Source organism: Sorex fumeus, unplaced genomic scaffold (genome assembly GCF_029834395.1).
Source record: "Sorex fumeus unplaced genomic scaffold, SorFum_2.1 ptg000098l, whole genome shotgun sequence".
Classification (NCBI taxonomy): Eukaryota; Metazoa; Chordata; class Mammalia; order Eulipotyphla; family Soricidae; genus Sorex; species Sorex fumeus.
This window is the reverse complement of record NW_026606155.1, coordinates 70,472,654-70,500,093: the sequence shown is the minus strand read 5'-3', so window position 1 is coordinate 70,500,093 and position 27,440 is coordinate 70,472,654. Positions and strand designations below refer to the sequence as shown.

Here is a 27,440-nt window from a genome sequence, read left to right as displayed (position 1 = left end):
ATAGGCTCTGTAAGATTTGATAAGTTACCGAACCCTTTCTCTCCCCCTCCTCTCCCAAGAAAAGGAGACAAGTACACAAACTTTTCTGGGGGATTGCTGAAAACACTGTAGGAGATCACACATGGAATCTTAGTTCAACTGTTGGCATTAAGTGTTCAACTCATGTTAGCTATCTGCATTGCTACCCCCAGCTATTGGTCTATAGAAACTAGGATGAATATAGTGGAAGAGAAATTCACATTCTCAGGAAGGATGCTCAACTGGATCACTCCCTTCCACATTATCACAAGTAGAGGGTTGCCTATCGGATAGATGCTCAAGTGATCAACCCCAGGTGGGGGTCGGGGGCGGGCAACAGTGCACTTGACCAGAGAGACCCATGTCTGATGCTAAAGCTTTCCCAAGTCACACTCATGCAAATTCTTCTACTCCAGTAGTCACAATGACCATTCAGCCTTCTACAGCTCCTTCACACTGGTGGAAATGAAAGACTTAAGCTCATCACCTTTATATGACTTGTTTTTAGATCTCATTTAAGGTATTGGCTACCTCCTTTGCTATTAGGAACATATAGTTTCAAATTTAGGAGCCTTGGAGAATTGGGCATATCTGGGGGTAAAATAACAGCACATAGCAGCAGTGATGAGGGACATTTAAAGCCAGGTTGAAGAATGAGACTGGAGTCCTAGCTTTCAATAGAACTAACCCAGGTGCAAGGCCTGAGCAGCTGGTGCTGAGGGGAGAGAGTAAGGGAGCACCTCCAGGCACAGCACACATCAGTCTGCAGGAGGGTCAGGAAATCTAGCCCTGCTTCCCTCAGCAAGTTCTCTACAGAGTTCAGTGCCAAGGCTCATAACCAACCAGGAAGACCAGAGCAGCAGCATGCCATTTAACAGTACTTCCTTTATGCTAGGAAATACACTAGGTGAGTCACAGGAATTACCTCTCAGCTCCAATCACACCAAAAACTAGCTTTCGAACTGAGCAAACCAAAGCTGGGAGAAGAGAAAGCAAACTGTCCAAAAATGTGCATGAGTGGTTTCAGTGAACAATTCAAACCCAAGACTGCTTGGCTGCAAAGCCCATGTGTCTTTCTCCACTACATCATGCAGTGTCTGAGTCACATTCCAATGCACAGCAAAATTTCACTTCCAAGTAAGCAACCAGCAACTGGGAAATCCAACATGTACACAATATTGCTTACTTGTATTTGGTGACCAAGTCAATGGAATTAAGAAACAACAGCAACAAACGGTTGCGTCTCTTAAAGGACTGGAGTTAAAAGAGTAAGACCTCAGTAAAGAGTTCAGGACCAGTTACAGAGGCTGGCACAATACAAGCTAAGGGCTCCTGTGGCCTCCTCAGAGGGATAGCGATTCCTTTCAATACAGTTGAAATGTGACAAAGATCTCAGGAGCAGGCTTTAATTTCCAACAATTTTTAATGTTAGAAGAAAATCCAGCCAGAGAGCATTAGTTTGCATAAAAATGAATTGGGGAAAATAAAATGATAAGCTAGAAATTGGTTTTCAGAAGTTTCTTTTATAGCCTTAAAGCATGTTACTAAATCGCAAAGGAATTCAAGCTCTTCAGGGACTGGAGCACGGCTTAAGCCAATGCTGGTACACACTCATGAAAGATGCCTACTGCCTTCCGGGGCTCAAGCTTTCCATTCAAACAAAGACATTTTAAGAAGAGGGGAATAAAAAGTCTACTGTGAAACAGCTTAAAAAATACTAAGAATACAGTGACATGACTGTGTTTGTGTGCTGTGTTTGTGGAACACAAAACACCTTAGCTCTGCACAGGTCTGACATTCATACCGAGGTCAGGCCCCACAGCATGACACAGCCACAGAGCAGTTCCTGCAACAGTTCCCTTTAGAACACATCACTTTTTAAGCCTTGGGCAGATTCTGTGACTCCTTAATCCTGAAGATGGAACTACATTTTTTGCACAGTTCTGTTTCCAAATGCTGAGCACATAAAAGCCAGCATTTACTGAGGCCTCTGGTATACCAGGCCCCACGCCAGACTCTTTGCAGGGGGCCTTATTTAATTAACCAAACCCATGAGGTGTGAGTTGCCTTTGTGGCATAAGGGGAAAAAAGCAGTTCCCAGAAATAAGGTGTATTCCACGGCCAGAGAGTTGGGGGTGGGAGGGGGGGGGGGGGCGTCTGCCATTCTAATAAAATTGTGTCTGCCTCTAGTCATCCAACCCTGTCAGTATATTTAACCAAACATAAAAAAAAATGAAATAATTCTATTTGCAACTACAGGAATGGACTGTGAGGGGATTATGCTAAATATAGTAAGCCAGAATGAGAAAATACTGTAGGACTTTACTCACTATGGAACATAAAGATACATGTGGATAACTACATAGAAAAATACACATATAGTACAAATATGTAAGTAGGTAATGAATTAAGCGTCAAAAGGAAGAATCCAGTCCTCACTCTTTAAGTGGAAACTCCATTGTCTTGTTACTCATTTGCTCCAGAAAAGATGGCTGACATCTTCACTGAAAAAGATGAAGAGCTTCAGAATGGATAACTCCATAAAAACCAATGTGGTGGCAGATACGGAACTTGTGATGTGGCTCCTAATGTGTATGATACTCCTTCACTTAGATACCCTATTTGACCCCCCTGACAAATTTTCATTTTTTTTTTTTTTTTGGCTTTCAGGGTCTCACCTGGCAATGGTCAGGTGTTACTCCTGGCTCTGCACTCAGGAATCACTCCTGGCATTGCTCAGGGGACTATATGGGATGCCAGGGATTGAACCCAGGTCAGCTGCATGCAAGACAAGCACCTTACCCCCTGTACTATTGCTATGGCCCCAAGTTTCATTTCTTGTTTGAGGAACATGCAAGCCATCTCTGACTGTTTGCTTGTATTTTCTAGTTCAGTCTCTGACAGATGACCAGTTTCTTGTCATAGATAGAAGAAAGCTTTTAAATGTCAGTTGAAGATGATGAAACAAGTTAGGATAAGAAATTAAGATTTAGTGTATAGTTATATTACATCCTGTGCCAATCAAAGCAGCTTATGAATATTTTTTATCTAACTAAATTCTCATAATAGTTCTCCAAGATATATTTTGGGGCAACATATTTTGGTGAACACAACCAGTGGTCTTTGGATTATTTCCACTAAGGCTTCGGTGACCAACATGGTGCTGGAGATCAAATCTAGGTTCTCACACTCAAAGATTATGTTCCAGAACTCTGAGCTCCCTACTAGACTGAAAGATAATTTATTTTATTTTAGGCATTGGGATTTGCAATACTGTTAATGGTAGGGTTTTGTGCATAACAAAATCCCTCACACACCCTCACCCACAGTATCCACTTCCCTTCACAAATGTCCCAATGTCCCTCTCTTCCATCCCATTTCTACCCCATTCCCTCTTCTGGGTAAGCTTCCAACGAAGATCAGTTTTTGAGTTCTGTGGTCTTTGGGCATTTTTTATACCCTACTTTACTTCTTTATATCTCATATATAAAAGAGATCATTCTGTCTGTCCCTCTTCTTATAACTAACTTCACTCAGCATGATACCCTCCACTTCCATCCACAGAGCGCACACTGAATGATCTCTTTTCCTACAGCTGAGTAGTATTGTACATAGGACCATAGTTTATTTATCCAATCTTTGTTCTTAGACAATTGTGTTGTTTCCATATTTAGGCTATTGTGAATAGTGCTGCAATGAACATAGTATTGTAAATGCCTTTTCTGAATAGAGTTTTTGGCCCTTGGGACAGATGCCAAGAAGTAAAATTGCTGAGTCATATGGAAGCTCAATTCCTAGTTTTTGAGAAATGTCCATATTATTTTCCCAAAAGGCTGGGCCGGTTGACATTCCCACCATCAGTGAATAAGGGTCACTTTTTTCCCACATCTAAGCCAATACTGTTGTTTTTGTTCTTTGTGGTGTGTGCCAAACTCACTGTTGTGAGTTGATAAGGTAGATGTTTTTAATCACCATTTTATCTAAGTGAAAACTGAGGCTCAGATGGATCAAGTGACTCTAGGTTATACAACTTGTCAGTTAAAAAAAAAAAGATTCAGGGACTGGAGAGATAGTACAGTGGGTAGGGCACTTGTTTTCCATGCGCCTGAGCCAGGTTCAGTCTCTTGCATCCCATATGGTCCCATGAGTATTGCCAGGAGTAATTCCTGAGTGCTGAGCTAGGAATGACCCCTGAGCATTACCAGGTATGACCCAGAAACAAAAACAAACAAACATACAAAAAAGAATAAAGGTTCAAAGTCACGTTTTTCTAGCTCCAAAAAATTTATTATACAACTCTATCAGAGTTGTATAATTGACCGGTCATCTTGATCCTGGAAGAAACATAGGTGATAAGCAGAAAACTGTTATTTGAATGGCTATTACAAAGACATGAATTTTCTCCATTCATTATTCCACATATTAATTTATAGATCTCACATAAGAAGAGTTTCTGTAATTTCTCATTAGTTCAGTGTACCTGAATTAGTATTCACAATACTGTTCTTTTCAATATCTATTAGAAGCTTAGAAAATGATATTTTACTGAGTATCTTTTACAAAGTAAAACTTGGAAGTCTAATTGGACTCTGTGTGGTTAGGCTAAAATTAAATTCAACTCATAATTCTAAGTAAATCGTTCCAATCCAAATCTTATTTTTAATGTTGCACAGACCAAAGTATTTATGATACTAACTACAATGTATAGAGCCAAGGAACTCTCAAAGTACTCTAAGTACCACCAGCCTATTCTTACCTTCTAGCAAAAATTAAACTTGCCACAAGGAAATTGAAACTCATTATTGCAAAACCCTCTCTTTGCTTGCAACCTGCACAGTATTTTCAGCTTACATTCAAAGAGCTCATTTTCAGAGAAGATTCTTTTCTTCTTCTGACCTCAACATTCAACAGAGCAGTATTGTAACTTAAAATAAAATTAGATTTTGGAAGGAAATGAGTTTGAAATATTATGTAGAAAGATCCTGGCAAAAGATACCTATCATATCACAGCTTTCAAGCCAGAGAATTTTATCTGGAAGGCTGACTAACAGCCAGTGAATCTAAAAAAATAATGCATGCACATGTTTTGAAGCTAAAGGAGGCATTTATAAACTTCAGTGCTATGGTAAGTTGATTTATGAAAATGTGTGATTCAAGTTTCCTTAGTATCAAGTTGCATTTTTTTCTATAATACTTGCTGTTAAAACAAACAAAAAACAGTAGTCAAATTAGTGAAATCAAAGTCCGTTTAAGAGATCATGTTCTGAAATTCAACATAAAAATATCATTATCTAAAAACAAACAGTATTGGTGAGGATGTGATGAAAAGGTAACCCTCATTCACTTTTGTTGTGATTGTCATATGATTTAGCCTCTATGGAAAGTATTAAACCTTCATTAAAATCTTAGAATATAGCCTCCATATGATCCAATGATTCCATATCTTGGCATCTATCCCAAGAACACTAAACATTCATCAAAAAATATATGCACACCTATGTTCACTGATCACAGCAGAGCCTGGCCAGCTCCCGTGGCATATTCAATATGCCAAAAACAGTAACAATGATGTGTCTTGTTCCCCTGACCCTGAAAGAGTCTCCAACGCGGGACCATTGGGAAGGATGAGTAAGGAGAGGCTGCTAAAATCTCAGGGCTAAGATGAAAGCAGACGTTACTGGTGCCCACTCAAGCAAACTGATGAATAACGGGTTGACAGTGATACAGTAATACAGTGATATTCACTGAAATACTTGGTCAAATAACCAGGACATGAAGATACCACAAATGTCTGATGAATGATAAATGGATTTAAAGAGTTGTGGCATAAATGCACAATGGTATACTATGTAGCTGTAAGAAAAGGTGAAATCTTGCAGTTCTCTGAAATTTAGGTGAACAGAAGGGTATCACGTGAAGCAAAATAAGTCTGAAGGAGGAAAAATACCAGAAGATCCAGTCATTGGTGGTACAGAGAGAGACAAAACAAAGGATGAGACAGAGATGAGCAAGAACAACCTGTTGGCATTGTATTACGAAACTCAGATTACCAAGGTAAGGAGGGGGGATGAAGAGAGTTCAAAGTAACATAATAACATTAGTAGAAGAAGATTAGGCACTTTGGTAGTGGTGAGGTTCAGTATCTGTACATCAATACCATAAATACAAACATTGTAGTAAACATGCTATAACAGTATCTTTGAAAGGAATCACACCAAAAGGTTCCAAACAAGAGTCCTTAAGTTTCAACATGGAACCACAAAGGCTTCCAACAAAAACACAAGAAAATAAGAATTATGGAGTGGTGATCAAAAAGGAAACCCAGATGTCTATCGCAGGTATATTGATCGACTCCAGATACAATTCTCTGAAAACATATAAGATGGGTTTTATATAATAGATACACAATAGCTGCTCAATGAATGGTCTCAGTGTAACTCCAACAAGAGAGCTTCTCAGGGACTGATGTTCTTCGTAAATAATAAAACCAATGGGAATAGATAAGGAAAGTGCTCAAACTACACAGCTGTCATAAAAGATTTTTGTAAAGTTTCTCTACTATACAATCAGATCAGAAACCTTGGGGAAATATATCTTTGAATTGTATTGATGAGAGAAAAGAAAAAATGATTTCAGAGCAAGGAAATGACGGCCAATCATGTAGCCTTTCCCAAAGATCCTGAAAGCAAAGGGTATTAGTACAGCTGTATGGTTCTTAGCAACAGAGACTCATTGTCAGAAATGCATAATTAGATTAATTCACCATTGGGCAAACTGCACTGACTACAATTAGAGACTAACCTGTATACTTTAGACTGTATGGTGTTGCCTGTTGGGACCACCATCATATATGTTGGCCATCATTGAACAAAATGCCATTATGTCATACCTAATTGCACTTAATAGCAGTTGAAAAAGATATTTGAAATGAAAACTAATTGGGAAAGGAGGTACTGGGGTAACAATAATCTCTGAGACATGTATGCACATAAGACCAAATCCAGTCTTGATGTTATGTGATTTCTGAAGACATAATATTTTAATAGTATAAATGTCATGGAAAACAGAGTATAGTGACTTACATTTATATTTATGTAAGATGTGGCACATTCAAATACTGTTTGGAGATGTAGTATTTGAATTTAAGATAAAAATAAAGTGTTATTTTCAAAGAGGGTTGGCATAACCATGCTATGTAAGCAAACAATCTGCTCAGCTCTTTTCTATGAAGTATAACAACTGGCAAATAAAAACAATTCTATGCAAAAGTAGAAAGGCTTAAGTTCAAACAAAATTGCCCATGGGGAAACCAAGGACTTTGCTATATCAGCAGAGAACGAGGCTCCCCTGGATGAATCAATAAACGTCAGGTCCAAAAAAGAAATGTAAGTTTCCCTTTTTAAAAACAGTACAAAAGGCCAAGAAGCTTCAGAACTAAATCAACCAGGCCCAACCTGATGAGAGTGCACTAAAAGCAAAGTCACAGATGTTTACATCCAGTTCAAACGCAACCTAATATTCGAACTGAAACAAATAACGTCTCCACCTTATTTCAGCTTCCCAACGGAGAATGATCACTTGCTACCCTGAGTGCTCAGCACTGTGACCAGGCCCTAGCCTGGGCCAGTGGGCACAGTACTGGTTCTCCACCTACTAGAAAGGCCCAGAATCACTGGGGTTACAGGGAACGGGGGATGAGGCTGACGCCAAAGGACAGTTATATATTCATTACTTTGTGCACCCACATCTAAAGGCTAGATATTTTAAAACAGTAGATTGCAGTCTATTAGCCACTTGTTACAACTGTAGCAATGATTTCCATCCTCTGGGACTCTAACTGGGGCTCACCAAATATGTATGATGCTAAGAAAAATATCTCTTAATAAGAAAAAAAAATACTAAGGCAGGGTATGTAGCTCAGTGGTAAATCCCCTGTCCTACATGTATGAGGCCCTGGATTTGATCTCCAGTTTCTCAAAACTTTTTACAAAGAGTATTATCTTTCAGTATATGCCCTGCTTGTAAATAAATTATTTCCTTGGATTACTGCTGTAGATCTAGCCCGAACAGCAAAGGCTGGCAAGTTACCCATGATGTATTCAATATGCCAAAAACAGTAACAATAAGTCTCACAATCTGTTGTGAGACGTTACTGGTGCCCGCTCGAGCAAATCAATGAACAATAGGAAAACAATGCTACAGTGCTATTGCTCTAAAACATGGTGATTATATTACTAGGCCAAAAAAAGAGATAAAGTCATGAAATTTTCTGCTACGTGAGTGAAGTTAGTCAGGGGAGAAATACTGGCACAGAATGACCTCTCTCATATATGAGACATAAGGAAGCAGAATGGTGGGATAATACATAACCAAAGACAAAGGAAAAAAAGAATATGAGAACTGATATTCAGTAGGAAGCATGTCACCTGAGGGATTTGAGGGATAGAACAGGGAGGGGGCAACATTCATAGTAGGGGAAGTCTTCAATAGGGAGGATGAGGTGGTGCTTAAAAGTGATAAAGTACTACGTACGACACCCTATCAGCAACCATACTGTAAACCATAGTGGAAAAAAATTATATATCTATGTCTATATCTCTCTCTCTCTATCTAAACAGATCATCTTGTAGAAGCAGACTGGTGGGTGGGAGGCAATGGAGGTGGGAGGGGGATTGGTGGAGGGAAATGGACATTGGTGAAAGGAGTAGGGTTGAAACACTGTATGCCTGAAACCCAGTCATGAATGACTTTATAATTTTAGCAATCAAATAAAAAGAAAATTAAAATATTTTAAAATAATAATAAGATAAGGACATTCTCAAGCATACATGATATATATAAGATAAAAAATAATTATGTTTAAGACTAGAGAAATCACAGCAAGGCGAGCACATGCTTTGCCTGCAGAAGATCCAGGCTTGATCCTTGGCACCAGATGGTCCAGAAACACTGATGGGAGCAGCCCCCAAGCACAGAGCTGGGAGTAGCTCCAAGTGGGTGCAGCCCTTAATAACACACACACACATGCACACAAAATTATATTTTAAGTGGAAAGTCCAATATCTTCTTCTCTAATCCCAATGGAGTAAGAAGTACACTGCATTCAGACACAACAGCATCTTGGCTGATCCCCTCCAAAATATGCTCACTGGGAGCCTCCCACTTTATGGGTTCCCAGGCCAAGAGGAAGTGACAGGGAAGTAGGCTAGGCCTGCATGCTGGAATTTTCTAGATGAACTTAGTCCCCTTTCTAACACTCAATGTCTAGGAGAGAGACCACCACATTTAAGAAGGGCAGCCACCAGGCTCCTACCCAGAGTGAGAGGGACAGATTGTTCATACATCCTGATGTGAAAAAAGAAATGGCACAGAGATACATCCTCAAAGTCAGTTTAACCCGAGTTCAAGAAGTCATTTCTTCTTCTTCAAACTATACTTTTTGTTTGTTTGTTTAGTTATATTGGGGGGGGGGGGGGGTCACACCTGACAGTTTATTCCTGGCTCTGTACTGAGGGATCATTCACAGCGAGGATCAAATCACCATATGGGATGTCCAGGACTGTACCCTGGCAGGCTGTGTGTGAAGCAAGAAGCCTTCCTGCTGTTCTCTCTCCCCAGCTTCTGAAATCATACTTAATGAGAGTTGGTTCCCAAGAAGTCAACCTAGCAAGGAGATCTGAGCATGTTTCCTTCACCTTATTTTGCAGTGCATGGGATTAACCCAGGGCCTCTCTCTTACAAGACAGTGCTGTATTGCTAAGCTTCAGTCCAGGCCCTTTCCCCGAATCTTTTGCCTTCCTGCAGTGATTCTGTGATATTGGGGCAAACCATCCAATCCTTCTGGGCCTATTTTTTTTTCCTGTAAATGTTTGTGTTCGAGTTCCTCAGCATGCCCCAATGTGTGTGCTATAGCGCCTAGGCCTGAGAAGGGGGGTGGGGTGGGGGCACTTTCTGACTTTCTGTATGTTCCCTTTAAGAATGTAGATGTCCAGTGGTGCACTGAAGTGATTTATTTTCTGATACAGGGCAGTAGGCCAAGTAAGTTTGGCAACCTCTGTTCTAGATAAACATCTAAACTTCTAAAAGAAAATTCCTAAGAAGTTCATTTGCCTCACCCTTTTTGCTCCATAGGTTCAAGTGTTGGATCTGATATAATGTCAGATGTGAATCATTAATTAAATGCACTGACCTAGAAAACAAAAAAGCAGGCATGCAATTTGGTTGACATTTACACTTCCTTATCCCTCATTAACCACAATACAACAGACGATGTCTAATCAATTTGTATGTGTAAGTACCAAAGAGATGAGGCAAGGAGCTGACTCTTCTTTATTTTTTTTAACTGAATAATTTTTGGTTTTGAGCCACACCCAGAGGTGCTCAGAGTTTGCTTCTATTTCTGTTTTTCAGCGATCACTGCTGGTGGGGTTCCAGAGACATAATGAGTTGTGTGGGTCTGAACCAAGTCAGTCGAGTACAAAACAAGCGCCCTGACCACTGTACTATCTTCTGGCCTCTTTTAAGGAACATTGGATTAGCTTTCTGTAAGATACATTTTCCTTCCTCTTTGTTTCTGCAAACACAGAGAACATACATGCACACCTGCATGAACTTAGGTTCACCTGCAAAAGCACAGGCACTCCGAGAGTGACCTAATCTTGAAGAAAGCAGGAATCAGACATATTTCAAAAGAGAACTTCATGTAGAACAAAATTAAAGATCATGGCACTTCTTAATCTGTTGTTAAGCACACAAAGTGCAATTCAATATTTTGCTTTTGAAATTGACTTTCTTAGAAACATATTTGGAAACATACTCTTTTTGGTCTAAGGATTTGTCAGAGCCCTGGTTTCTAGCACCATTCTACCACTCACTGGCAGTGTGGACATTTCCAGAATTAAAAATAAGTTATCTGCATGACCCTCAATTTCCTCATCTGTAAGATTTCATACATATAATTATATACATATATATATGACCAAGTTCCAAATTCCTTAATTTCATAGTAAAAATTGAAAGGAACAAATACAATAAATGAACTCAATAAGTTGTTTAAGGACTGGAGCGATAGCACAGCGGGTAGGGTATTTGATTTGCATGTGGCTGACCCGAGTTTGATTCCCAGCATCCCATATGGTCCCCTGACCACCACCAGGGGTAATTCCTGAGTTCATGAACCAGGAGTGACCCCTGTGCATCACTGGATGTGACCCAAAAAGCAAAAAAAAAAAAAAAAGTCGTTTAAAAATCTGTCTTTGTAAGAATGACTGATAAATAAAATATTTTGTCAACTTACTAAATGAAAAATATATAGCTGACCCTAGATCATGAAATGGGAGAGTATTTAAAAAAAAGAAAAACACACAAAATCTAAGAAGGTCGAGCATTATTTGCAGATGAGTCTTAGCAGCACTTTTTTTTTTTTTTTGCTTTTTGGGTCACACCCGGCAATGCACAGGGGTTACTCCTGGCTCTGCACTCAGGATTTACTCCCCGTGGTGCTCAGGGGACCATATGGGATGCTCGGAATCGAACCCGGGTCGGCCGCATGCAAGGCAAACACCCTACCCACTGTGTTATTGCTCCAGCCCCATGGCAGCACTTTTGACGGTTTTTATAGAGAGAGTATATATACATTTATAAGGAAAAGGCATGTTAAAAGGTGAAGTTCCAAAAACATGGTTGACTCATACCTGTCCGCAAAATGGAAAGAATTCTGACCCGAGGAACAATGCTATAACTGCTCATTATTCCTATTAGAAAGAGGGCAACTGCAACTCCTATGGCTTCCTTTAATGAGAACAGAAATGATGCTCTCAAGGAATCAAGGCTGGGAGCATTTCTGCCATCCTACTCACCACGCCTCTGCAGCCTCTTTGGATCTCTCAGAGCAGAGTGCATTGCTAAACTAATTCTACCACCAAAATGCAATTAGACTCTAGGGTCTCTCTAAGCCACAGGAATCCACATGGGGTGGATGAAAATAACAGGGGAGAGGAGGGAGGAGTGCTTGACGAGATGGTATGAATATCCTCAGAGATTAAAATCAAAAATCAAAATGGAATTTCCATCTTCCCCTTAAAAGCCTTTTTTTTTTCCAGGAAATGTAGAACTGAAAATGATTATTTTGAGAAAAGCATTCAGAGAAAAGTTCTGAAATATTCAATGGCCATTAAGTGATTCGTTTATTCTTCTATAATCTGAACTCTTTGGGAAAAACACTGGAATACTTAAAAAAAAAAAAAAAGGTGAGAAAACCATTCCCTACCATAAGCGACAACAGAAGCATTTACAAATGCTTTGCATGCTTGTAAACGAATAAATCAGAGAAATCTGCATTTATTTTCCCTTGGTAACTGGGCCATTAAGTAGAACAAAAACTCCTGCACAGTAATCTGTTGAATTTCAAGGGAGGGAATTAAAAGATCACCCAGCAGCATCTCTGTGTGAATAACAGCCAGCTTAAATAAATAAATAAATCCACACCAAGCTCCATCTGGTAGAACCCAAAACTAGCGCATGCTCTCACAGCTCAGAACGCATCCCCTGGAGGCAAGCGCCACCTCCAGAGTGGATTCTGCCCCATTCCCCCAGGCGCTTCCTCTATCCCACAGAGAAGTGTCTGCAGCAGGGTTCCTGTCCTCCAGGACCTGGCAGCCTGGAGAGGTAAACAGAAAGCAAATTGAGTGCTTCTGAATTTGCTGAGTGCTAGCTACTGTAGCAGTGACATTGGAGAGCAGAGGAGAAAAGTGATCAAGTCCTAAGCATAGTAACTAACTAATCACAGTTTCCCAATCTTACTTGACTTACCAGCCCCCTTAAATAAAACAAAAACATTTCAGCACTTCTTGGAAATCTGCTTTAAAGGAACAAATGGAACATACACACCTCCAATTGCACTGGGGGCTACCACCGTCTCCTGGATCACTCCAGCACCTTGCATAAGGACAGGGGGAGGAGGCTTAAAACTTGTCACTTCTTCTTCATGGTATTGAACAACACATCGACCTAACTGCCTTTGTGATTATAGTTTTTGTTTTTGTTTTTTCTGGAAAATTCTAATTATGATTTAACATGAGAATAACTGGAGTGGAAATATCACTCACTCACATTGGTTTTTCTCTCTGAAGGAGGGATAACAGGAAAGAGCTCAGCAAACAAAAATCTGATCTGGGCAGTAAAATGGGTCCCAGGTGTTGGTACCAGCCTCTCCCACTTCTGCTGTTTCCTTAACAGTGCACCTGATTGACCACAGAGAATATTTTTGTACCCCATCTCCGGTTCTCTTTTGATCCAATGAAGATACAGGAAGAAAAAAAAAAATAACATCTCCCATTTCAGGAACAGGAATTCACCGAACTAAGCCAGTTTTAACTTTCCACAAAGTTGGATCATAGACTTGATACTCTGAATTTCATGCCAAATCCCCCCGGCAATGCCCCTACACTCATGAAATCAGAGAAGTCTTCAGACCCCTCAAAAATAGATGTGTCAGGAGTTTCCAGGATGGGTAAGCTGTGGTTCGGGGGCGGGAAGAGAGAATTATGACAAGCTTGGCTTAGAAATCAGGCCTTAGGTTTAGAAATCAGGATCAGAATGATCTTGAAATCCCCGGCAGAGGTGGGAAAAAGATCTAAAGAGGAGGAGGCAAGATTGAGAGGGAACAGGCAAAGAATATGGTAGAGGAGATAGAAATTTAGAAACTTACATGATAAACAGAGGCTTTCCTGGGATTTGGTCTTGGGTCACATGGGTCAAAGACATACATGGACATTCTTTTAAAAAACTTCAGATGGTCAGAGTAGAGAGTTCAACAGCCTGAGCATATGCTTTGAATGCAAGAACATTCAATCCACATGATACCCTAAATAGGACAAAGCACTAAGTATTCCTGAACACAAAGTCAGGAGAAGCCTCTGAGCACTTCCAGTATGACCCCCAAACAAACAAAAGTACTGCAGATAAACCCTCTGTATGGCAAGAATTGGAGTGCCCCATTTAATGACAAGATTGTTCATTAAACCAAGGACCTTCCAATATCATTTATCACACAACATATGATCAGTTAAACTGCAAAATGCCCTTGATATAGAAAGATGAGTTACGTTTTACAGATGAGAACTTGAACGTGATAGGTAAAGTTATCTTATGCCTAAACTGATGTTCTGCTATAGCTGGGCTGATCCAAGGTGTTTCTCAGTACCTCTGGCTCCCACCGAGGGACAAGAGAAAACCCGAGGATGATGCTCACAAAACATAACAAAAGTCCCTACTTTCTGAAAGTACTCAGAAAGCCACCACTGCCAAAGGCTGTATCTGCAAGAGGCCTGCCTTTGTGGCAGGCTGTAGTTTAGGAAGTCTGCCAGGTACACACAGCGCCTCGTCAGAGTCCCATTCCAGAAGGAGAGCTGCCTGAGTTTGCAATCTCCCTCCCCACCACTTGCTGTACCTTTGCAAATAACCAAAATGAATCAAAACGAACATAAGTGGATCAGCTGTGAGACTCCTGCTCCGAACAGTGGGCTGAGTGGTGGGTGAGTGCACAGATGGGGTTTCCTTTTTAAATGAAACTGTTTGGCACCGGCCTCTGGGAAGAGTTCTCCCTCGTTTCCATCTGGCGTTGGTGATGGAATGTGTACATGAGAGAATGGAAAAAGAAAACCCTGTGACGTGCTGAGCCACTAGAAAGACTCAGGCAGTCAACGGCACTTCCTCTCTGGGACTTCAATGCTATGCTCGGGGAGGTTGGCTGACTGGTGTTGAAGGAAGGGAAGCTCAGTTTCTTGGACCTAGCATCTGTACTGGAGAAAAATAAAAACCAACTGGGAAGTGTGCAACTTTGTAAGAGTCTCAGCTTAGTCTCTATTTAGTCGCCTGAGGCCCGGCTGTGCACTTAACCACTTTAAATCAACTTTATAAAATAACAACAGGAGCCAAACCACAAGGCTGCTGTGAGGATTAAATGAGCTAAACTCCTGGTAAGTGCTTCCAAGCGCCGCTTCTTCTCAATGCTTTAGAAAAGACAAATAAGAGCACTACCTGTTTCCAGAGACTGAGATCTGGAATCACCAGGGAAACAAAAAATGTAAGGCATCTACTTTTTGTATAATACAACCGAACAAAACAAATTTCGACACTGCAATGTCCTAGTTAGGAGCCTTTCAGAATTCCACCCCCTCCCCACCACCCTTTTCATCCCGAGCTAATTTCCTGCAGGACTTAGATGCACCCCCTGACACTATCATCCTACCAGCTGACTCTCTGAATACCCCAGATACTAACATACAGGGTTGGTTGACTCTCAGGCTAAGCCTGTCAGAAAGCAGAGCAATGCTGAACGTGACCGTGACTGAAGTTGTATAATGAAAGGTAAAAGAGAGATTTGGTCTGGGACGTCTTTTTGGTCTGGGACGTCTTTCTGGCCTAGAATCAAATGGCCTGGGTTCCAAATCCAACTTATTAATCATAAACTGATAGTCTTGAACAAGCCCATATACTTCACTAGGCTCAGTTTCCTCATCTACAAAATAAGGGCAGTTCAGTTCCATACCTTATAACATTGTTACAAGGATTAGCTAGGATAATAAAGAGGCAAATGTCATAGAAGGAACAGTTCTGATACAAGAACTGAATACCATTACTACAACTACTGATATAACTGTCACTGATTCAAAGTCTGCGCTACCCTAAACGTTTTCAACACAGAAGCTAATGTCAAGTGCATATCACATGTTACACTAAAGGTCTTTTATGAATGACACCTGGTAGCAAAATTTCTGGGGTAGTGAACAGGTCAGAAGAAAACCTTCCTCGCTTTATTTTTTAACTCTAGTTAACCTAAGATTATTGTTGTTACTTACACATGTCATAACCAAATAGCTCTATTCACACATGGAGAAAATCAAACAGTCTAAAAAAAAAAGTGTAACAGTAGGGCCAGAGAGACAGTACAGCCTTGCACAAGGCAAACCCAGATTTAATCCCCACCATCCCATATGGTCCCCCAAGTAACACTAGGACTAATTATGCTCCTGGCCCAATCCTCCTGACCTAGGTCAGAGATGAGAGACACCAAGACATCCCAAGCATAATTATCAAGACATAGAATTGTGAGGGATTCAAAATTTGTCACCTCCAAAATGCTCAGTCCTAGAGGTCATAACCTTGCCAACAAATACTGGTCCCTTGATCTGTGAAATCAAGAATGAACATAAAACTTAATTAACAGGGATCTTGTGAAGATAAAATCAAATTAAGGCAAAAAGTGTATGTCTGGAGCTACAGCACCGCAGGTACGGCATTTGCCATGCACAACATCAACCCGGATTCGATTCCCAGCACCCCATATGGTCCCTGGAGCACCCAGGAGTAATTCCTAAATGCAAAGCCAGGAGTAATCCCTGTGCATTGCTGGGTGTGACCCCAAAAAGAAAAAAATAGTATAACACGCACAAGATGAATACTTTTTATTGTCAAATACATAATTTTCTGAAAGTTCTATTTTTAGCAAGATTCACTATTTCTAATGAGTAGTAAATATATATCATCCTTATAGATGTTTTTTATTTCTTTTTTAGCTGTTAATGACTTTTATATCTCAGGATTCACTATGAATTTCTTAATTTTTCCCTATATAACAACTCTTGGAAAGTCAACTCAACAGTCCTGAATAAACTGTTTCTATCAAGGTCAAGTTTCATCTCTCTAGTTCTTTCTTTCTTTCTCTTCTAATATTTATAGGCCTGAGATGAGATTTTGTCTGAATTATAAAGTGGATAAAGAGAATTTCTTTCTTATACAAGATCACTGACAATTAACTTTGGCAACCCTGATTTTAATAACAGCCTATATAAAGAATGTTCCCAAACCTTCATAAATGTTTCAAGTGTCCATTTGGCAAACTAACCAACTGAATTTTTCCTTTTCTGATATGCATAGAATCACAATGAGATTTGGACAAAACTTCCAAAGAAGCTCAGAACCTTGAACCTCAGAGCCCAAAATAAACTTTGAACTTGTCAACTGAATAAATGGAAGCCCAGGAAAATTCAGAGCCAGTCAATGAGAGACTGATAGGTAGTTCTTAAAATATAATTGAGTATCCAAACTATAGAATTGGGCTGTATTGAGATAATACAGGGGTTAAGATGTTTGCCTTGCATGCAGGTGTGATCCATATTTAGCCCTGGCACCACATATGGTCTCCTGGCAAGAGCCAGGAGTGATCTCTATGCACTGCTAGGTGTGGTCCAAAAACAAAACAAAAATAAGCATTATGTCAAGGATATCAATAAGATATCCCAAAGTATAACTCCTCAAGTTAAATAAACTTCTCAACCTGACTCTCAGAATCTGTTTTATAATACTTTCAAAATATAGACAAGTTCCCCTGATGCTGCATTGTGACTGAGATTGTACAGTCATCTGGATTTTGAAAACTTGTGGAGGTTATTGTAAAGAACACCCAGACATAGAAGTCACTGAGATAAAGAACAATCTTCTATGATTCAAGATTCTTAATTTGCAGTGTTACCTTCTGTGGAGATCTATTTACATAAATTATTTCATCAAAGAGCACTCAGAACTTTTTAATTAGAAAATGTTGCCCCCCACAAATCTAAAGTTTCTTTGAAAAGATTTTGATTTTCTGCTTCAACAAAGTGACAGAATGCATGAATCAAAAAAATCAAAATTCCCTTGATTTCCAGTTTTTTTAATGTGAACACAAACATTATAAGTAAGCTCAACAAGTAAAAACAGGAGGGAAATTTTTTAACTTAAAATTACATAATTTTTAGTAAACAACTTGTCTCTGATATTTTTAGCATATTTCTAGTTATACATTCTATAAATTTATAAAATTTCTAGTTTTATAAATTCAGATGATCGTTGTCAAAATTATTGTGGGTAGGACATGGTTTACATTCTCAATGAGTTAACAGTTCTAACATTTAAAAGAATTTCCACTTCGGTCAGGTACCTAGGAAACTGTTCATTTAAACAGCAGCTTCCATTAAGCATCTAGTGTGGCTCTCCTGGGCAATGGGCCAGGTGTGGTAAGGAACCAAGCACACCCAGATCACATAAACACAAGCATAGGTTTATATAATACACAACTGCTTCCGTCTGAAGGGTTTTGCCCACTTTGCAGGTAGGCGGACAGGTCAGTAGTTCTATGATCATTCCACTAGTGATTCTAAGGCTGTGTTTATTGTTTGTAAACTCATTTGGGGTGGGGGGCAGGATAATAGTACAGGGGCTAAGACTCTTTCCTTGCATAGGGCCAACTCCAGTTTGATTCCCAGCACCACCTATGATTCATTAAATATCACCAGGAGTGATCCCTAAGCACAGAGCCAGGAGTAAGCCCTGAGCACTGTCCAGGTGGGGCTCAAAAATTAAAAAAAAAAATACAGAGCAAATAAAACACTCTTGCCTAATATATGGGCTGGAGCGATAGCACGGTGGGTAGGGCGTTTGCCTTGCAAGCAGCCAACATTGCCAACCCGAGTTCGATTCCTCCGCCCCTCTTGGAGAGTCCGGCAAGCTACCGAGAGTATCTCGCCCGCATGGCAAAGCCTGGCAAGCTCCCCATGACATATTCGATATGCCAAACACAGTAACAATTGTCACAATGGAGACGTTACTGGGCCCGCTCAAGCAAATCGATGAACAATGGGAGGACAGTGACAGTGACAGACTAATATATAATATATATAAAATATGTTTCCATGTAATAAAATGCACCCATTGTACATGTGCAGTTTAGTGAGTTGTACATTTGTACATACCCAAATAACTACCACTACACGAACTTATAGAAAGAACACTTAAACCATTGCAAAAACATTCCCTGGTGCCCCTTTGCAAACAATTCCCTGACCTCTTGCCCTGGTAACCAATAGCTTTCTGTCACTATAGTTAAAGTTTTTTTTCATTCTAGAATTTCTTATGAATAGATTCCCATGGTATATAGCTCTTAGATCTTTTTTTCCCCCCATACAAAACAATGCTTTTGAGATTCATCTATGTTGCTAAATGTATTGGCAACATTTTTCCTTTTTGGGATGGAGTGCCACATTTGGCTGTGTTCAGGATTTACTCCTGACTGCTTAGGGATCACTCCTCTTAGAGGTGCTTAGGGGACCATATGTGGGTACTACGATCAAACCCAGGTCGGCTATGTGCAAGGCAAGAGCCTGAAGTCTTGTTCTATTTCTACAGCCCAGCAGTTTATTTATTTTTCTTGACAGGGAGCACTAACTTCATTCACTGTACACATGTAAAGTAATTTTTTTTCACCTTTTCACATGTGGATGAATATTTGGTCATTCACCAAGTGCTGGTTTTTGAATATTATAAATAGGACTTTGGGTTATTTATGGCGAATTATATGAATGAAAGTTTGGTGTATCTCTTCAGTAATTATCTAGGAACTGAGTTGCTAAGTCAAATAAGTGCTTTCATATACATATACATATATATATATCTTATATATATATTTGCTTTTTGGGTCACACCCAGCAATGCATAGGGGTTACTACTGGTTCTGCACTCAGGAGTTAACTCCTGGCGGTGCTCGGGAGACCATATGGGATGCTGAGAATCGAACCCAGGTTGATCTCATGCAAGGCAAACGCCCCACCTGCTGTGCTATCGCTCCAGCCCCTAACTATATTTTTTTTAAAAAAGTCTGACAAATTAGTTGCCAAATAGTTCTATCATTCCCAAATTTCCCACAGCAAAGTTTGAGAGCAGAAGTTTTTCCACAAACTCTCTCAATCCTTAGTATAGTCAAGCTTTTTAAGTTTAGCCATTACTGAAAAGGAAAAAGTAGAGACCAAATATGATTGCCACTCAATGCCTCTTTTGCAAACCACAACACCCAAAAGGAGAGAGAGAACAGAGGGGAATGCCCTGCCACAGAGGCAGGGTGGGATGGGGGGGATGGGGGGTGGGAGGGATACTGGGATCTGTGGTGGTGGGAAATGGGAACTGGTGGAGGGATGGGTATTTGATCATTATATAATTGAAACCCAAGCACAAAATTTGTAAGTCTACAACTGTACCTCATGGTGTCTCACTAATAATAAATAAATAAATAAATAATTTTTTAAAAATTGGAAAAAAATGCTTATAGGTCTGGAGAGATAGTACAGGGGCTAAGGTTGTTGCTTTGCATGTAACTGACTCCAGGTAAAAAAGTAAAAAAGTAAAGGCCCTCCCGTTGATCATCGATTTGCTCGAGCGGGCCCAGTAACATCTCCATTGGAGACTTTGTTGTTACTGTGTCTGGCATATCGAATACGTCACAGGGAGCTTGCCAGGCTCTGCCGTGCAGGCGAGATACTCTTGGTAGTTTGCCGGGCTCTCCGAGAGGGGCAGGGGAATCGAACTCGGGTCGGCCATGTTGGCTGTGTGCAAGGCAAACGCCCTACCGCTGTGCTATCGCTCTAGCCCCAAGTGACTCCAGGTAGACACTGCATAGTCCCTCAAACACTGCCTGGAGCAATCCTGAGCACAGAGTCAGAAGTAACCCCTAAACACCGTCAGGAGTGGCCCAACAATCTCCCAAATATTAATAAACGGAAATATTTTAGTAATAAGCATTTGTATGTGATTCAAGATTCACAATAGTAAATGAGAAGCACCCAAATTGTATCCAAGACTTCATGATCAAAGGCCTCTCAAGAAGTGTTGGAGGTCACACTAAAGAGATTACCTGCACGCCACCCCCACCCTACTCCCCCACCCCTGGCCTCTGTTGATCCTCACAGCCTTCTAAGGAAGTGAGACTGAATCAGAGAAAGAGAAGCCAGAATCACTGTGTGTCCCAGTGCAGCTACCATCCCTCTGTCAGATGCATTCTCCACCCCAATGTCCCCAGTTTCACACTAGGGACCCTCTTCTCTCAGTCCCCATGTATCCCCAAGCTTCTCCTCACTCTATTTTTCCTTTCTCACCTGTTCCCAGTTTATAATTACGTTTACTTAAGTGACTTGTTAATCATCTACTGTTCCTTTTCTGCCCTAAGAGGAAATTCTCATAGTTCATCTCATAACTGTGCCCCTGGCACCTAAAATACTCAGCTCAAAAAACATACTCAGTACTTGATTAATTGGTAAGTAAAACACTCCCCAATTGGAGACGTGACTGATGTGCCTTCTAAGCTGCACATCAGTCTGAAAAGAAAAGTCGCGACATCTCTCACAAATATACTATAAACCAAACTGCAAACCACTTGGGTTCCAAAGTAGCCTGGCTTCCTCCTGCTCCCATTTTCATAAAACTACCAACTCTAATGTCAGGTCTACTTTATCAAACTAACCTCTAGAAATTCTAATGCATGAGAAGAACAGAAGATCTGCCCCCATTAGAATGCCACATACAAAAAAGTCATTCTCATCTTTTCAGACTTTAAATCTCAGGTTACTATTTTTCCCTGGCAGTGAAAATGGTTGTCCTGTTTCGTTGAAATGAGGCAGTTAGAAGCCCTACATCCTTGCAGGCTTCCTCATCAGAAACAGCCTGACAAGACCATATGCCTGAAATGCAAACAAAACTGCCCTCGTTTCCAGTTTTAGGTATGTGCTAGGCAAAACCTGACAAACCAATGAAATAGGTTAAATAGTTCATTAACTGTCAAGGCAGAAAACAAAACAAGCATTGTTTATAATAATATTTTGAGCATTCCTTTTTAAATCTGATATTATAAAACAAAAATTTTATCTAGGCCCACGATGTGTTAAGTGTTTTGCAGATCACCGGGAAACTTCTGCCTATATGTAGCAGTTAAAAACTATTCCCGAACACCCTCCTTCTCTTCAACTATCTTCAAGAAATTTCAAGGAAACAAACACTGAGAAAATAGAGCCCCAAGAAAATTAGAAACTTTATGTGTCAGCCCTCATTCGGCTCAGCCCAAACAGAACTTATTATAATACTTTCTATTCATAAGGAGAAATTCCAGAAATTTGTTATTAAATAACATTTAATAATATAAAAATAATTTTAAGGGGCTGGAGCGATAGCACAGAGGGTAGAGCATTTGCCTTGTCTGCAGCTGACCTGGGTTCGATTCCCAGCATCCCATATGGTCTCTGAGCAACGCCAGGAGTAATTCCTGAGTGCAGAGCCAGGAGTAACTCCTGTGCATCGCTGGGTGTGACAAAAAAAAAATTTAAGGTGCAGAGACATAGTAGGGGTAGGGTGCTTGCCTTGCATATGGTTCCTTTTGTACCAGGAGTAATAACACAAGGAACCAGTTGTAAGCCCTGAGCACAGCTGGGTGTGGCACAAACATCAGCCCACCCCCAAATAACTTTAAGACTCGAATCTCATTTAACAAAATACTAGAAAGGTATTAGGAAAGGCCACTTTTATTTTTTGTTGTCATAATATATAAATTAAGCACCTTTTAGAAATCAGACATTACCAAATGCCCTATAAGAAGAACCATAATTTATTAACCTAATCCATATTTGGGACTAAGGAAGAGATGAAGGAGCTGGGCTATGGCTCAAAGGACTGAAGCAAATGCTTTCCCTGTGGGATTTCAGGCTAGATCCCTGGTATAGCACAGCTCCCCTGAAAACTTCTGGGAGCCATCTCTGAACACCTTGCAGCACCCCACCCGCACTACTTCCCACGCCATGGCTGTTGAAGCAAAAAAATAATAGCAACAAAAAAGAGACAAACGTTTGAAGATAAATTCTCTCATACTAATTTAAATAAATGTTTTCCTTTTAATCACTGAAAAGGCATTAACCATGGTTATGTTTTTCTTTTAAGTTAAAATAAAGCTTTATCTTCTTTACATTGTTTTTATGGAAAAATTTTAAAAAACTGTTTCCCCTGAAATAAATTATGACAAATTTAAATGATCAGAAGCTTAATTTGTGGGCAAATGAGGAACAGCTAAAAATATGTTCAAAAACAAAGTTTTTTTCCCCAAATCATAAGTGCAGGAAATAGTAAACTAAAGTAGGTTCTCTTCTTTCATTGTCCAGATACAAAAATTATCAGCTATATTATAATTGCCAGGTGTTCAGATTTACAACATTGAAATTCCATGAAAAACTTTCCAAATTTTATCTTAAAAACTGGGTATAAGGGCCGGAGCAATAGTACAGTGGGGAGGGCATTTGCCTTGCATGCAGCTGACCCAGATTTGATCTCCCCTATTCCATGCGGTCCCCCGAACACCAGTTAGGTAGGGTGTTTGCTTTGCATGAGGCTTACCGAGGTTCAATTCCCAGCAGCCCATACGGTCCTCAGACCACCGCTAGGAGCAATTCATGAGTGCAGAGTCAGGAGTCAACCCCTGAGCATTGCCAAGTGAGGCAAAACAAACAAACAAACATAACACCTCACTATGAATCTACAGTAACTCAGATTTCCTACAATCACAGAGGGAAAAAAATCCAAACAAAATTCTAAGCTTAATAGAACAGAGGCTTGTTCTTGACAAGAAACAGCTGTCAGGTACCACAGTAACTGGTGAGTTGAGTCTACTTTCTCACATTCCATGACACATCCATATTTATCTTCAGGCAAACCATTACTGGTGATAGGCAACTGTTACAAAGAACTTTTGTTGAATCTCAGGCAGTTAGAGATGACAAGCAACCAAATATGAGGTCTTGCTATGAAACAAACATCCCAGAGGATGGCCCACTTTCTGTCAATACCCTAGTGAGGGAAAACAGTAATTAAGAAATGTGCCTACTAAGCCCTGCACTGAAGCTCCTGCTGAATGGGGCAGTATGCTAAAAGCGAATGTCATTCATTACCTTTTCCATACAGAACAACCTCAGAAAGAGCAATGTCACAAATAGACAAGGTTTTCAAGAAGACCAGAGAAATAGGAGGAAAAGAAGAGCAGAGATACTTATTACAGGTATACAACCCTCCTGAAAAAGAACTGTACAGAAATAGAAGAGGTTTTAATAATATTACTATCTCATTTTTCTTACCTGATAGGCAGATGTAAGTCAAATATTCGCCTTGACCCCCTGTTGCCAAGAATGGAATCTTTTTCTTGGTCCTCCTCTTGACTTGGACAGCACCCAGCATCCTTTCATCGAGAGGTGCAAAAATTTCTTTGCTGATGGCAGATTTGGCACTCATTGTTGAAGCAAGGGGTACACAAAGTGAGTTTTCTAAAAAAGGAAAAAGGCAAGTTGGAATCAGCAATACCATAAGAGTCTATGAAAGAATTCTGATTTAAAAAAAAAAGAATTTTCACTTTCTGGTGAAAAAGTTTTCTATTTGCAGTTGAACTTCCACTTACTTAAAATGCATTACACAATTATCAGAAGCAAGGCATTCGCATTTTTAATAAGTCTAAAAAACTACACAAACAGTTGTGAAATACTGATGACCTTAAAAATGTCAAACAACAATGAGAGACGAGCAGCATGAAATTGGCTCTAGAAAGTTGGTCAAGCTCTATCCAGCTGCACCTAATTCTAACTGGCAAGTGGTACCCATCCTTATTCCTAATTCTGTAAGGAACATGGTTTCACATTTCCAGTTGAGAAGTTTTTCCTTTTCAATATCCTTAAAGTCAAGAAGTTCTGTCTATCCCTTCACAATATCCTTTAACTCTAATGTGAATCCATTTTCCGAACTATCTTTATAATGGAAATAATTATATCATCTTCCATACATACATAACAACTATATGTACAACAAAAGACCATTTACTTAATCAACTTTCTGTTGATTAAATCAGCTGTTCTGGATCTGGCTAAGTCCCACATCCAGATAAATAACTTAATCCTTATTTATTAGCAATTTTCCCTGGGTACTATTTTCTGGTTCTCCTTTGCATCTCCGCTGCCATGCTCTGGACACTTGCTAAGCTCTCTACATTTTCCTTCAACTAAAGTGAACACAAATTTCTAAAAACGTGTCTGACTAATGGTTAAATATTCTGTAAATGTTACCCAGAAGTTCCCACATGTTTTGCTCTGGTAGTTAACTGGCAGTGTGTTCCTGATAATTAAGATAAAGCAGTATGCTGCTGACTCACAAGGAGTGCACCCCCACTTCCAAAATACACATATACCATCACGTGCTATATTTCATTTTCTAAATGTTGTACTTTCCTGATGATTTCATTCTGCTACATGTGCATATGTGTATCTATTGTGCTCAAGAACCTTATCATCCGTGAAGCTCAACAGCAACTTGGATAGACATTTTATATTCTGTCATCCAAGTCACAGACTATGCCTAAATCACTATGCTGAAACCAGACATGTGTTCAAGCAATTAACTAATCAGAACTAAATATGCTGAGGGATACTAACTATAGTTGGCCAGAAAGATGATAACAACTTCGAGCGCTTGTTTTCAACCTTTTTTTTATGCCTCAGGACTAGCACCTGTACACATGCTGGCCAGCAAATAATAACCACTGCAGACCAGTGGTTTTTAACTTCATATCTGAAGACTGGCACGAGTCTGCATATCATCAGTTGAAAACCACTAGGATAAAGTATTGAGAGATCCTCATATGACAGCAGCACAGCTACACGGCTTAACAGCAGCTCAAAGAATTGCTCATAATGTGTAAGACTGAGTCAATTAGTAATCATCCACTATATACCATCTCTATGTTCAGCATTTTAAGATGCGAGAACAAATATAGGGTTCCTGTTCTCTTAAGAGTTGACTACTGACTACACTGAAGTTTTTACTTAAATCCAGATTATTTATAACACGATCACAGGGCATTCTTCCTAATTCAATGCTACCACTCTTATAATTCACCTGTAACTGGGCCACATTAAGTAAGAGATATCTTCTTTAAAGTATCCCTCTGGTTAAGTTTCTCCTAGTTTCAAGTCAGCAATTGAATATATTTTCTGAGAAGTACCAAGTATAACTGGCTTTTTATTACTATTTATATTTAGAGTTCTATGCCCAGGTCTATTTGGGCCCTGAACGTAGCATTTCATCACTGCCACTAACTCAGTTCTTCCTACTTGGTTAAGAACAAAATGACACCATTGTAGGGCCTCAGCTTCAATGTAATACCAACTATTTGCCCTGCAGTTGTTGAGACATTAACAGAAAAAAAATTCCTCCACTATGATTTGTCCCATAATCTTCCTAGGCAGACTATTATAACTAAGAGGGACATTTTCTTAAAAAGAGAAAACTTATGATTACTATTTCTTTTCTGGCCCTACTGTTAGAAAAGATGAGATTTTGTTTTGAAAGAAAGTGGGGGGTGGCCAATGGTCTCAAACATCCTATAAGTAATGTCAAAAGTCATATTTCCTGAGTGGAAAGATAGTATAGCATGTGTGTCACTTTGCAAGAAGCCAAACTGAGTTTGATCCCAGACACCACACATAGAGCACTGCCTGTGATGATCCCAGAGCCTAGGACCAGGAGTAAGACCTGAATATTGCCAGGTGTGGGTCCCTAAGAAACAAACAAACCACTCATATTCTCAAACTACTTAGGGATCCTCCAGCCAACACAGTCCTAACCATCATATGGCTTTTGCTTTTCCATTTCAGATTCACATGTTTCTAAAACTGTGGTTAATGCTAACAGTCTGTCAGGGGAAGAAAAAAAAAGGAGGACATGAGTATTTTATCAAATTCATAGGAGATTCTGATCCCTTTTTAGAATATAAAAAATGGAAAAGACATATATATATATATATTTAAGTTACTAATAGTTAATGGCTAAGAACAGTCACAAAACTAAAAAACCCAGCTTCATTCAGGGCAAGTTTTAAAATCAAACCAACCTGGTTTTGAATTTCAGCTCTAAGACTTCAGGCTTGTGTGTGACAGAGTAAACCTCTCAAAATTCCAACCCCCTGCTATACTAACTAAAACATAAAGATACCTTTGCCTGCCTCATTGGACGTGTTGAAAGAATTAAGTAAGATGGATGTGTGCAAGTCACTGATTCAGTGCCTGAATCATGAAACACTGAGGGTTTTTCTTTGTTCTGGAGACATACATAGCAGTGCTCAGGGCTTACTACTCCTGAGTCTGTGCTCACGGATCACTCCTGGTGGTCTTGGACAACCAGATGGGGTGCTAAAGATTGAACCTGTGTGGGCCGCATGCAAGGAAAATACCCTACCCACTGTACTATTGCTCTGGCCCCATAAAAATATTTTTAAGCAGAAAAATTTCTAAGTTTCCTACAATGTGACAAAAGTGAAAGATACTCTGAACTTGGGTTGGAGCAATAGCACAGCGGGTAGGGCATTTGACTTGCAAGCAGCCAACATGGCCGACCTGAGTTCGATTCCTCTGCCCCTCTCGGAGAGCCCGGCAAGCTACCAAGAGTATCTCGCCCGCACAGCAAAGCCTGGCAAGTTACCCGTGACGTATTCGATATGCCAAACACAGTAACAACAAGTCTCACAATGTTACTGGGCCCGC

The 27,440-nt window shown here is 39.9% G+C and overlaps 1 protein-coding gene across 1 annotated transcript in view; it reads right to left on the bottom strand.

Moving 5' to 3' along the window:
- Positions 1-27,440, bottom strand: part of STXBP6 (syntaxin binding protein 6) — a 272,187-nt gene that overhangs the window by 159,303 nt on the left and 85,444 nt on the right. The window contains exon 2 of the mRNA XM_056133326.1: positions 23,994-24,179. Coding sequence (XP_055989301.1) covers positions 23,994-24,147 — 154 coding nt within the window. The 5' untranslated portion in view covers positions 24,148-24,179. The remainder of the gene's footprint in view (positions 1-23,993; positions 24,180-27,440) is intronic.